At 38.5% G+C, this 13,439-nt stretch overlaps 1 protein-coding gene across 1 annotated transcript in view; it reads right to left on the reverse strand.

Annotated features, from left to right (window-relative positions):
* LOC121512356 (ephrin type-B receptor 1-like) overlaps nucleotides 1-13,439 on the reverse strand; it is a 157,811-nt gene that overhangs the window by 73,155 nt on the left and 71,217 nt on the right. The window contains exon 6 of the mRNA XM_041791590.1: nucleotides 3,779-3,934. Coding sequence (XP_041647524.1) covers nucleotides 3,779-3,934 — 156 coding nt within the window. The remainder of the gene's footprint in view (nucleotides 1-3,778; nucleotides 3,935-13,439) is intronic.

Raw genomic sequence — 13,439 nt, forward strand, 5'->3', positions numbered from 1 at the left:
TGCTTGCCATGTGCTCGCTCTGCTGTCTCAAAGGTTTACCATTTAATAGTTACATAAAAGTGGTGGCAAAATCATTCCCCCTTGTAAGAAACTACTATAAAATCAATCTGACCAAATGGGACCTGTCAGGAGAGTGATATGTAAAGTGAAAGTGTAGAGGATGCACTGCAGAGGTTGCTCTTAGTGCAGCTGCTCTGGTAACAAAGGAAAGACTTGCTATTTATCAGGCTAATACAGAAGGATGATAAAGTCACCAAAATGGCAAAGTAGAGTACTGAATGTTTTCACTGCTTAAGCAGAAACATCTAAAGAATGACACCAACGTGGAGGGGCAAAAAAAATGCAGTTCCTCAAGTGTCCACTAGATGCTGGCCACGAAAGTCTCTACAGTCCCATACATACTTATCAAAACAACCATATTTACAGTAGAAACAGCCTGGTTCAGAACATGGCTTTAGTATGAATAGTGTCTTAAAGGTTGACCATCTATGGCTCAACAGTTTAGGTCTTGAAAAGTATTTGGACACCTGGTCATTACACCACTGTAAAAACATTGTATTCATTTACAGGTGCTTTAATAAGGAGTTGGCCCTTCTTTTGAGGCTGTAACAGCCACCACTCTTCTTAGAAGGCTTTCCACAAGATTTTGGAGTGTTTTTGTGTGAATTTGTGCCCATTCAATCTGTAGAGCATTGAAGAGGTCAGATGTTGGACAACAGGTCCCGTTCATCCCAAAGATGCACAATAGGGTTGAGGTCAGGGCTCTGTGCCAGTCAAGTTCTTCCACAAAATCATCAAACCGTGTCTCTATAGTCCTTGCTTTGTGTACTTGGGCCTTCCCCAGACTGTTGCCACAAAGTTGGAAGCATAGCATTGTCCAAAATGTCTTGTACGCTAAAGTATTACCCCTCACTTGAGATAAGTGGCCTAGACCAAACCCTGAAAAACAGCCCTGTACCATTATCACTCCTCCTTTAAACACCACAGCTGGCTCAATGCAGTCAGGCAGGTAATGTTCTCAAAACCCAGACTTGCCTATCTGACTGCCAGAGACACATGATTCTTAACTCCACAGTACACATTTCCACTGCTCTACAGTCTGGTGTTGGTATACTTTACAAAACTCCACTGGACTTGGTGATCTGAGGCTTGCATGCAGCTGCTAGGTCATGGAAGCCCATTCCATGAAGCTCCTGTTGCACAGGTTTGTGCTTATTAATGGCAGTGAAGTTCAGAACTCTTGAGCTATGAAATCAGCAGGGCATGGTGACTTTTATGCACCATGCCCCTTAGCAGTCGTTGACCCTGCTCTGTGATTTTATGTGGTCTTGCATTTTGTGGCTGAGTTGCTGTTACTCCTGAATGCTTTCACTTTGTAATAATATCACAAATAGGTCGTTTCCACCAAGCTGTTCAGCTCAGCATGGCACAGATTTTTTTGCGTTTCCATAGAGCAAAACCTGGAAAGGGTCCCAAAAAAAACGACCCATATCGTCCCACTTTTTGTCACCCTTCCGTAGGGGTACCAATCTTACCTATCTGTACCAAAAAGGTGGAGCTACACACACAACAATAGGGGTTGTACTGACATCACGTCAGCGTGTGACTTAGCTGCACGCCTCCAGGCTGCAAAACACGGAAGTCTGCTCTGTGAGGAGCGGGTGAAAACAGGAGATAAACAGACTAATATCTGCTTAAATCGGAACTATTTGGACTCGACAGAGATCCAAACTGTTTCCCAGTCTATGGATATTGATATCTGGCCACAAATCAAGTTTCCTGACGTTAATCTGGACCTGAATTTTAGTACACAAAGCAGAGCCCGAATCTTTGGGCTGCAGCCTATTTTAACATGATCAGCGCACCACGGATTTCTGACTTAATCTAGCTTGATTTTAACACCAGCTGAACTTTTACTATATTATTAATGTGGGGAATTCTTATAGTGCAGCTCTAAACTTTCATATTTTGTTGTATAAACGGTTATAGACTAGTTATATTCACTTATTAACGCTAAGAGTTACGACTCAAACAGTCCCTGTACATATATTCCATCAGCTGAGGAGCTGCACTGACAGTGATTAACATCATTAAAATGTAGTTTGTTTGTTTTTTTTTTTAAAAAGGACTTTCTTTGAAATAAAGCTGTTTAATGGTTATTCCCCACTGATTTCTGTCACTCATCCTTTCTATAACTCTGCGGCTGGACCAGCAGACTCATGCTGTCTGTGACTTCACATGCATGCTTTTACAGCCCGCCCACCAAGCGAGGGCACGGGTGTCTGTGGAGACGCAAACTATTTTGGGGTTTAGGGTACCGAACCATACCAAACCGTACTGAATCAAATCGGAACCCCTGATGGAAACACGTCTTTACAGTTGACTGTGGAATGTCCAGCAGGGAAGAAATTTCATGAACCGCCTTATTGCAAAGGTGGCATCCATCACAGTACCAAGCTTGAAGTCACTGAGCTCCTCAGAATGACTCATTTCGTATAACAGATGGTTACAAATGGAGACTGCATGGCTACGTGCTTGATTTTATACACCTGTGGCAACAGGACTGAATGAAACACCTGAATTCAATGAATAACAGGTGTGGCCGTATACTTTTTGTCCATATAGTGTGACTGCAAGAAGGAGCTGTTAGCCATGATGCTAAGAGCCATTAGCAGACTACATCACTTCCTGTTACCCTACTGCTTTCTTGGGTGTTTTGTTGTGTTGGCCTCTCGCTCTTCTTTGTTGATTGTTAAATAGCAGTTAGCACTTTAAAATGTTACTGCCACCAAGATGTGTGTGTAAATACCATCATATGTGACTACCTTTTTTAATGGTTCACAGGTTACTGGTCTCATGAAATACTAATAAATAGTATCAGCCCCAAAATACCAATATCTGTCAACTCCTTGTTTATACCAATTGCTGTGAGGTATTGAAGGGTTTTAAGCTGTGTGCAATTTGATGAATGAGTAGAATTTAGATACGAAGTATGGAATCAGATCAGGGCAGAGGTCCAACCAGCTATTAATAGGAAAAAACTGGGCTAAAATAATGCCTCATATTGAGTGCCAATATTCACTGTCATGAATCATAAAATAACTAGAGAGAAAATATTTTTTGGGTTATGTATTTCATGTTTTTTTTCTGGCAGAAATAATGTGGATTCATTCATGAATGTTAAACAGTAGAATAATGAAGAGGAGCTTTTTAGCCCTAAAAACACAAAGTTGTATCCAGGTCACCAGGACGTGCAAAGACACCCATGTTACTACACATAGAAACACAGACGCATGGTACACCCTGTTTCAGTTAGAGCCTCGCTGCAGAGACGACCAAATGATTCATGTCTCAACCTACTTACACCATCTCTCAGTGGAACAGAGAGGCTGCGTTTCTCAGACTGTGCCTCGTCTTGCATAGCAATATAAACCCCTTCAACACACTAAACTCATATTCTCCTCAATGGAAAGCCTGAGGATTGTGGCAGTGTTATTACTTACTGCTCCCCAAATCCCCAAACAAGGACGAGAACATTGTGGCGCACTCGCTCTGAATGAGGGGCATGAAATTAAGGCTGGAATGACGAATCAAGGCAGATATTGGCTGTTAATTCAATGATGAGATATTGGGCCGTCAGTGATGTCAACCATTGATACGCTTTAGCACGACAGCTAGATTCAGCCTTCACAGAGCAGTCTGCCCTGAGGCACCATCACACTAAAGGTTTACACAGTATGTATTTTCATGTTTGTGTAACAGAGGGAGACTGACTCACTGGTGCACAAGTCCTCCGGTTTGTCCATGTCTCCTCGGTAATAGCCGTTCCGACATCCGCAGAGGGTGGCGGCCTCGATGGTGGAGCGACTGTTGGGTGGACACTGCTGACATAATCCGGCCCCCTGGGAGGACTTAAAGGTGCCCTGAGGGCAAGCTGGAGAAAAGGAGACAGAGGGAAATAACATAAAAATGATACACAACTCTGCCTCCTGCACGATAAGAAAAATGACAAATATATAGTATTAGGGCGCCTTTTTCACCTGGGTTACAAGATATGTTGAAGGAGTTTAACACATAGAATTAAATGTCTAAACTTTGCACAAACCAAGGCAAACACCAGAAGTTACACTGGTAGAATAAAGTTTACAAGCACAAAGGGGGATTAGCAGAACTTAATCTTGTTAAGACAAAGTGCACAAGAAAATATCTGTTTCTTTACTGTTTATTCTAGGTCTGAAATATAGTTTTCAACATGCATACCCAGATATTGCTGAGGAATTAACAACCCCAATTCCAAAAAATTTGGGGCACTATGTAAAATATATGCATTGATTTGGCAAAACTCATAAACCCCTATTCAATTCACAGTAGAACATAAACAACATGTCAGATGTAGAAACTGGGACATTTTACCATTTCATGAAAAATATTACTTCATTTTGAGTTTGATGGCAGCAACACATCTCAAATAAAACAAAGTAAAGGTGGAGGAACAAAGGGCTGGAAAAGGGAGTAGTAATAATGAAAAAAAGCTCGAGGACCATTTACACTAATTTGGTTAATAGGCAACAGGTCAGTTACATGACTGGCTATAAAAGGAATTCAGGGCAGAGGTTCACCAATCTGTGAAAAACTGTGCATTAAACTGTGGAACAATTTCAGAAAAATCTTCCTCAATGTAAAATTGTAAAGGCTTTGAATTTCCCCCAATCTACAGTACACAATATCATCAAATGATGCAGAGAATCTGAAGAAATCTCTGTGCAACAAGAGACAAGGTCGAAAGACAATATTGGATGCTTGCAATCTTTGGGCTCGCAGGTGAAACTGTATTAAAAACAGGTCTGTGCTGGAAATCACTGCATGTACTCAGGAACACTGCCAGAAATCAAGATAGCAATATGTGAACCCAATCCTGAAACACTACTGTCTCCTCTGGACCAGAGCTCATTTAAAGTAAACTGTGGCAAAATGGAAAACTGTTCTGTGGTCAGAATGTTTATTTTAAACCATGGATGCAATGTCCTGTAAAATAAAGAAGAGTGGGACCATCCAGCTTGTTACCAGCACGCGGTTCAAAAGCTTTCATCTCTGATGGTATGGGGCTGCATTACTGCCGTTGGTGTGAGCAGCTTACACATCTGGAAAGGCTCTCTCAATGCTGAGAAGTATCTACAGCAACATCTCATCCAATCCTGACAATGTCTCTTTCAGGGAAGGCCTTGTAGATTTTACCAGGACAATGCTAAACCACATATTGCATCTATCACAACAGAAATGCTTCACTGTAGGAGTCCAGGTGCTGACCTTTCACTGACAGAAAACATTCAGTGATCAGAACAAATCTTGCAAAAAATACCCAGGAGTGTTGGGCAGCAAGGATCCTACATCAGACAAGAATGGGACAACATTCCTCTCCCAAAACTGTTGTTAAAAGGCAAGGGTATGCCACACAATGATGAACATGGCCCTGTCCCTATTTTTGAGATATGTTGTTGCCATCAAATTCTAATGAGCTAATATTTTCATGAAATGGTAAAATGTGTGAGTTTCAACATCTGATATGTTGTTTATGCTCTATTGTGATTAAAATATGAGTTTATGAGATTTGCAAATTATTGCATTCTCCTTTTATTTACACTTTTCACAGCATCCCAACTTTTTTGGAAATGAGGTGGGATTGGAGAGCCAGTTCAAGCTAAAGTTAGAGTTTCTAGTGAAAATAGGCTGGCTCGTGGTTTTGTACTTATTTCACCCCTAGTTCTCTAGAAGGGTCTCTGGAGATCTGACCCTCTTTTGCAAGTCAAAGCACAGTTTACAATTGGAGAAAATCAAAACAGAGGAAGCTTTCAGAGGAGTTTCTGGCTTTTAAATGTGAAGTCAAACCCAAGGACACATCAGCAATTGTTTCTTGTCGAACACAGGAAGAGTTCACATTTCAGACTAGAGTGCCTGTCAGTCATTTGTCAGATGTTTAAATGTTACATGTCCTGTTCACGGCGTTCTAACTGGAGCTCAGGTTATCCATTAGACAGGTCTAAGCCTTGAAATACAATACTATGGTTTGTGCTGGGACTCAGTCATCAAAGCAGAGCTACGATTGATTATGTGAGCGACAGAGATTGTTGAGAATAAGAGATATACTTGTGAAAAAATATGTTGAGTTTGAAGATAGAGAAGGAAAGTTAAGATTTCCTGGTGAAATCAAATGCATCATAATAACATGTACAACTCATGATTGGTCAGATTCAATAAGGATTTTATAGCATTTTAAGTGACATTTGGCGTGGGCAAGAGCCAACTGATTCATGATGATGGGTGGGATAAACTAGCGATAAGGAGATTTATCTTTAGCCAAACTTGTGTGATTCATTTCTTGAATGGCTGGTACTAAAACTCCATGTTTTAATTTACCAAATACAGAGCTCTTAACAGATTTCCCTGTCAGTTTGACTCACTGAATCATTACTTCATGACTCCTCACAGTGTTAGTTAAGACGTAAATGAGGCTGATGTGAACAGAAGTCAAGTGGCCATAGAAATAGTTGACAGCAGTACAAAAGAAGACGACGAGAGCGGGATAATGTGAGGCAGTAGTGAAAAGAGGTGAAATAATAATGCATCATGACTGCAGGTGAAACTGACACCAAACTGCAGTGAATAAAAACAAATTCTGCTCCTAATCTTTTAAGGAGCATTTTGTATTTTTTTCACATAATTGTGATATATCATTAAGAGACTGGCTGGTAATAAATGACAAAGACTGACTGAACTGTGGTAAAATCACAGGTAATAATAAAAAACGGCTGTACCATACTGGGTATGGGACTGGATCACTTCCTACCTTTTTACCCAAAATTCCAGCATATGGTAATGCATTGTGTCTTGTTTTAACATACTGTACTGTAATGCATTGTATATTAATGTACCATATTTTAAGACACTGTAATGTTTTCCATCGGATCATACTGTACTATGCCTCACCTTATTGTAGTGTACCGCATCATATTATGTCATAGGACTACTGTATTGTATCGAATGTTATCAGTTTCAATCATATCCTATCAAATATATCATAGCATATTCCATCATGCATACCATATCTTATTGTATTAGATTGCATCGTATCATATCATTTTGTATTGTATCATGTCATGTCATATCCCATTGTAATGTATCAAATTGTATCGTATCGTAAATCATTTTGTATAGTATAATGTTGTATTTTATATCATTTTTTATAGTATCATGCCATGTCATATTGTATTGTATCGTATCATATCATTTTCTATCAGATTATTTTATATCGTATCACATCGTATCATATTGTATCATTTTGTATCGTACCGCATCATTTTCTATCATATCGTTTTGTATCATGTCATATTGTATAGCATCGTATTATATCATTTTGTATCATTTCTTTTATTTTGTATCGTGTCATGTCGTATCGTATAATATCATATTGTTTTGCATGGCATCATGTCGTATCATTTTGTATTGTATCATATCATTTTGTGTCGTATCATGTGGTATTGTATAGCATTGTATCATATAATTTTGTATCATATCATTTTGTGTCGTATCATATCATTTTGTTTCGTATCGTATCGTATCGTATCATTTCGTATCGTATCGTATACTTTTGTATCATAACGTATCAAATCATGTTGCATCGTACAGTATCTTACAGTATCGTATAGTATAGCATCTTATCTTATCATATCATTTTGTATTGTGTCATATAATATCATATCCTATCATGTCATATAGTATAGTATTGTTTCGTATTGTATAACATCTTCTATCATTTTACATTGTATGGTGTCATATCATTTTGAATCGACCATATCGTATCGTACTTTACCGACAGTATAATATAGTATCATATTGGATTGTGTATCATTATATCGCATCGTACAGTCTTGTAGAAGTTAGCGTGATCTTGTTGTCTAAACAGAGAGAAAGAGGGAGGAGTCATATGCCAGCTGCCATCTAGCAGTTAGAGGTTGAAGTTAACAAACAACTGTACCAGCAAAGTAAAAAATGATCAATTAATAAAATATCAACAGCATTTAAAAATATCAATTAAGCATTGCACAGTGAAATATTGCGCTGTTAGTGTATTGATAATTTCTAACACCCCAATTGTGTCTTATCATACCACATTGTATAGTATCATATTGAATTGTATTGTGTAGTATCAAATTGTGCTGTATTGAATCAATTACTAGTTTCTATCAAAATTGTATCATAGCATATCACATCATGTGAATTTTATCTTCTTGTATGGTATCATATCCCATTACATGGTATCACATTAGATCATATCATATTGAATCATATCATAACATACCACATCAAATTGTGTCGTGTTGTATTGTTCTGTATTTAACTGTATTGTATCATGTTATTCACATTGCATCATATAGTCTTGTATTGAATCATACCTTACTGCAGTGGTTCCCAACCTTTTTTCCTTTGAGCACCCCCTACTTGTTTCTAAGAAAACTTGACCCACCCAGGACTGACACGAAAAAAGTAGTGATACTTTGTGGCCAAAATGAACATAAATTTCAATTATTTTTTGTGTAAGTCCAAACAAAGTAGCCTTAAACACAAATTATTTTACCTAAAAAACATTGTATGAATTATTTATAAGTGTTATACCATGATTTCTGTTAATATGTGCAAATCTAATTTTAACAACCTCAGGGCAGACAGAGCCATCCCTAAGATCTCTGGCGCCCTCCTAAGGGGTCCCAAACTCCAGGATGGGAACCAAGGCCTTATTGTATTGTGTAGTATCATGTCATATCTTATTGAAACAAACCATCTCACATTGTATCAAATTGTATCTTATGGTATTGTAGCTAATCATACCAAATTGCACATAATTAACTGTACATATTGTACATAATAAAACACACATAATTGTATCTTATCAAATCTTTTGTGCTGCATACATTCTGGTCTTCTATCTAACTGTAGCATATTACAATGCATAACAATGAATAGGATCCTAATGTATAATGACTTACCCTTTGATTTGTAGCATTATTAAGAACGTTAAATTAATAAACAAAAAGCAAGGAGCAAAAATGTTAAAGGCGGGACATAAATTGATGTTGTTTGAATGGACTATGAAAACCAAATGAGAGCTTGTATTAGTGTTTTCCTGCCTTGGTCTATCTTTAATACTTACTTTGCACCTCTACTGTAATGAATCCTGGCATAATGCTGCCACTTCATCTCTGAGATTCTCCAGGTGCTGTTAACCATGATACAAGTATAAAGCAGACTAATGGTAAAAGACAGAGGGGAACTGCACAAGCACACTTTTTAGGAGTCTACACTGGAACTGGAATTGACTAAAAGAGGCAAATGAGACAAACTGCCAGCAGGTTAAGAGCCTTAGAGTGTCACTTAGTCAAACTTTAAAGGGTCTGTATGACTTGTGAGGAATTTTTCAAGACAGAAGAGAACGCCAGAAAAGGAGACAGAGTAACATTCAAGGATGCAACAGAGAAGAAGCAGAAAAAATGAAGATGAGGGAGTTAGGGGGAATGATGCACAACAAAGCTGCTGTCTGCATTGTTGCATTATCACTTTTTTCTTCAGCAAGGCTCATCTGTGTTCACTCCCCTAAAACACTTACTTATTAGTTTTACAGATGCTTTTGTTCTGATTGAAAATACGATGAAAGATGCTGCTATTTGCTCATGTTTTACTGCATACTACCATGAACCACGGAGTTAGAAGAAATGATACAGATCTCAGATTTGTGCACATTCTATAAGAAACAGCAGGGGAAGATACAGTATGTTCAAAATGTGTACTGTTCTACATACTGTGGGTTTCAAAATAAAACCACCACCACCAAGTTATGTAACAATAGTGAGCTGCAAACTCCTCAGGCCTGAGTCTCCTTCCTGTGTGGTGTGGAGGAGGTGAGAGTTCTGCTTTGTCTGAATAGACGTATTTTATTTCAGTCCTAAGTAGGGATGTGGGTGATATTTTTGAATCTGGAGCACAAGATCATAGAAAAAGTGGTAGATAGAAAAGCAAGACACCTCCCTTTATGATTCTATTCTGATGTTTTTTCTGACATCAGCAACATCTTCCTCAGATTTTACATTTTATTACTTTACTGATAGAAAATTAACAATGCAACTGCAATCAGTGAGTGAAGTCTGCTTCATGTAAGTGATTTTGTTCTTGTTTTTCTGTAAACACAAATATTGGCCATCATGTGTCAAATGCCTGAAACCACCTCAACTGGCTCCTTTTGACGCAAAAGAGGAGTGGCTCTACTTTGAGATTCTTCTGGATGTCAGATCTCCTCACCATGTCTCTAAGGCTGAGCCCAGCCACCCCCCCTGAGGAATCTCATTTCGATTACTTGACTAGCAATCTTGTTCTTTCGGTCATTACCCAGATTTCATGACCATAGGACAGGGTTGGGGCAAAGATCAACCTGTAAACTGAGAGATTTGCCTTCTGGCTCAAATCCCTCTACACCACGACGGTGCAGTACAACATCTCCAAGACTGCAGATGTTGTAGCCTGTCGATCTCATGGCCCCTTCTACCCTCACTTGTGAAGAAGACCCGGAGGTACTTGAACTCCTTCACTTGGGGCAAAGGGAAGGGAGCAACTCACCGTTTTCCAGCAGAGAACCATGGCCTCAGACTTGGAGGTGCTTTTAACAAAACCATTTTGTGTGACATGTTTTCAGTCCCAAATGACCAATGAGTTTATAAGAGGAGTTTGCGGCTTTAATTGCAAACTACAGATCAATTAAGCGGTCAGATGTAGGACTGTTGTCCTGGGCCTGCTGCCCTAAGTCAGCGTTTACTTAGACAGGAGCTGTGATCTGCTGCCTGTTCAAAGATATTTCACATTAATGTAATAACATTTCAGAAGTTATGATCCAAGTCATCTGACAAAATAATTGTGCTTAAGTTTAAATCACTGGCTTTTGGATTTGGGCTCCTAACAAACATTTAGCAGTGCCATTTTCATATTTTAAGCTTTTAAAACACTAAAGACCCTGTCATTCATATTTTACCTATATACTACCTGCTCTCCCTCCAACAGTCCTCCTCTGACTCTGTGTGTTTATGTCAGTCACTGTCAGAGATCTGAACCTAGTGTGTGTTAAGGTTGTAAAGAAGGTTTACATTGAAAAAATATAATTGCTTTATTTAAAAAATATACAAAATGAAATGTATTTATCTGGCACTGTTACCCTTTTTATAGTGGAGAGAGAGAAAATATTGCAATGTAATTTTTTTTACATGTTGCTCAGTCCAAGTAGAGCCATGCTGCTTCTTTTTGGGCTCATTTCCACAGACTTGGGTACTTGTTACTCTAACTGGATCTGGCAACACTGACTGCAACTTAAACAGCTAATTTGATTGTTGAAAACCAGTTTTAATCACACACAAAACTACCAAGCATTCGTCGCCTTCTTAAGTGAATACATTTAGCTGCTTTGCCGGGGATCATATCACATTATTCTGAATAACTGAGGTTTGAGTTGTTAATTAAACAAAACATGCAGTCAAACATGTCACCTAGGCTGTTAGAAATTGTGATTGACACTCACTCCCTTTTATTGAGATTTCACAAACAAAATTACTCATTGGTTAATCAAGAAAATTATTAGCAGCTTAATTAGCAATTAGAATAACTGCAAACAAAACCGTACTGTTATCATAGGAAAACTGCTTGTTTTTAATTGGCCCAAACCTTGCTCCTTTACCAACTCTAATCTGAACAATCTGTCTGTTGCCAAGCAGCTGAAGCTTTCCATGAGCTCCTAATGAGTTCAGAATGGGGGAAATAAGGGGCGGAGAAGCTGGGACACTTAAAAGATTCAGGCCAGGAGCTCCTCTGGTGAAAGCTAGTGACCACTGGGTTTACAATTTAGGTTTATATCATGTTTTAATTATTTATAATGCACTACTTAACATGTGCCTGTTTGGTGCTCAGCTTACTATATTAGCTGTTTCACTGTTGAAGAGCCTGTCTCCAGTGACAACTCTCAGACGGTGAGAATAATGAGCAAAACTTTTTCAGTGCTCCAAGGAGTTTTAGAGAGGAAGACAAAGTGGGTGGAATAATTTTGAATAATTTTATAATTTTGGTGCAAACTTGAAGATAGATCAGCTTCAATTTACTTCACTGAAACCTGAGCTAAGGCCTGATTTGATCTGAATCCTACAGGTGAAGGTGTTCACCGAGCAAAGTTAGTTTGATGAGGGGCCTGTCTAAATGCCAAAATCCTTTTTGCTGCTCTGAATGACCGCACTTTAAAGTGAAGTCAAAAATCCATCCTTCATTATCTAAGGTGAGGCACAATGAGATGTTAAAATGCAGACAGACGGGAAACCTGTTCTGGAAATTCCATGCATACTGTTGCATGGCCCCATCCATAGCGGTATGAGTTTATGTGCAAGAAATACTGGAAGTTCATTTCCTGTGTAATTTTTATAAAAAAATATATAAACCAAGGATGCACAAATTTGAAGAGCATGCATTTGAAGAGCATGGTTCCTACAGCAGACACTTTCAGTAAGTATTTGTGTACTTACAGTGCATCTCATGCATAAATGTATGCACAAACTAAACATAAATATAGGCGGCTGATCCAAGAGAGAGTTCATAGATTAATGTTTTGATACACAACTTTGCTCTTAAAAAGAGGCCTAAGATTTTGTAGAAGTCACTGAGCTTAGTTCTTTAAGCCCTATGCTGCTGTGAGGTCAGACACATTTTTCCAATAAAGAGCAATCAGTCGTTTTTTCACATTTAGACCATTCTCACCTCTTTTGCCAACATTTGCCAATTTTCACAAACTCTATGCTTCATTTTTCCTGTCTGTGTCTGTCAGTGTCACTCCATTCTGTTCCTTTCTTCATCTTCACGTTTACCTTTCTTTGAAGTCGTCTCTTCAGGAGTCTCAATGGCTTGTGCCTCTCTCTGTGTTTGTGTGAGTGAATGTCTTGAATAGGCAGATAGACATCTGGCTTGTCAAGGTCATTTATTCAACAACCTGGCTCATACACATGGGGCGTGTCACCATGGCAACAAGTCTTGCTCCTTCTCTTTATAAGTTATCCCTGGGTATCGCTCTCTCTCTGTCTCTCTCTCTTTGTGTCCAGCTGTCTGAGTGTTTTACACTACATATGCAGCTACATGTTTTGTGTACTCATGTGTCCACGTGCACACTTATTCATTCAGTTTTTGTAGCATCTTATAGAATTTTATTCATTTATTTAGAGCAATTAACAAGCTGCAACAAACAGTAAAATACTTTTGTTTAAACTGCATTTAGAACTGTTCTTTATTGAAAAGGGTGAAGAATGAAGAAAAAAAATGTTATGTCTTTTCCCTTTTAGGCTAAAGCATTCAAAATAACATTAAATAATAAT

This window comes from Cheilinus undulatus, linkage group 7 (genome assembly GCF_018320785.1).
Source record: "Cheilinus undulatus linkage group 7, ASM1832078v1, whole genome shotgun sequence".
NCBI lineage: Eukaryota > Metazoa > Chordata > Actinopteri > Labriformes > Labridae > Cheilinus > Cheilinus undulatus.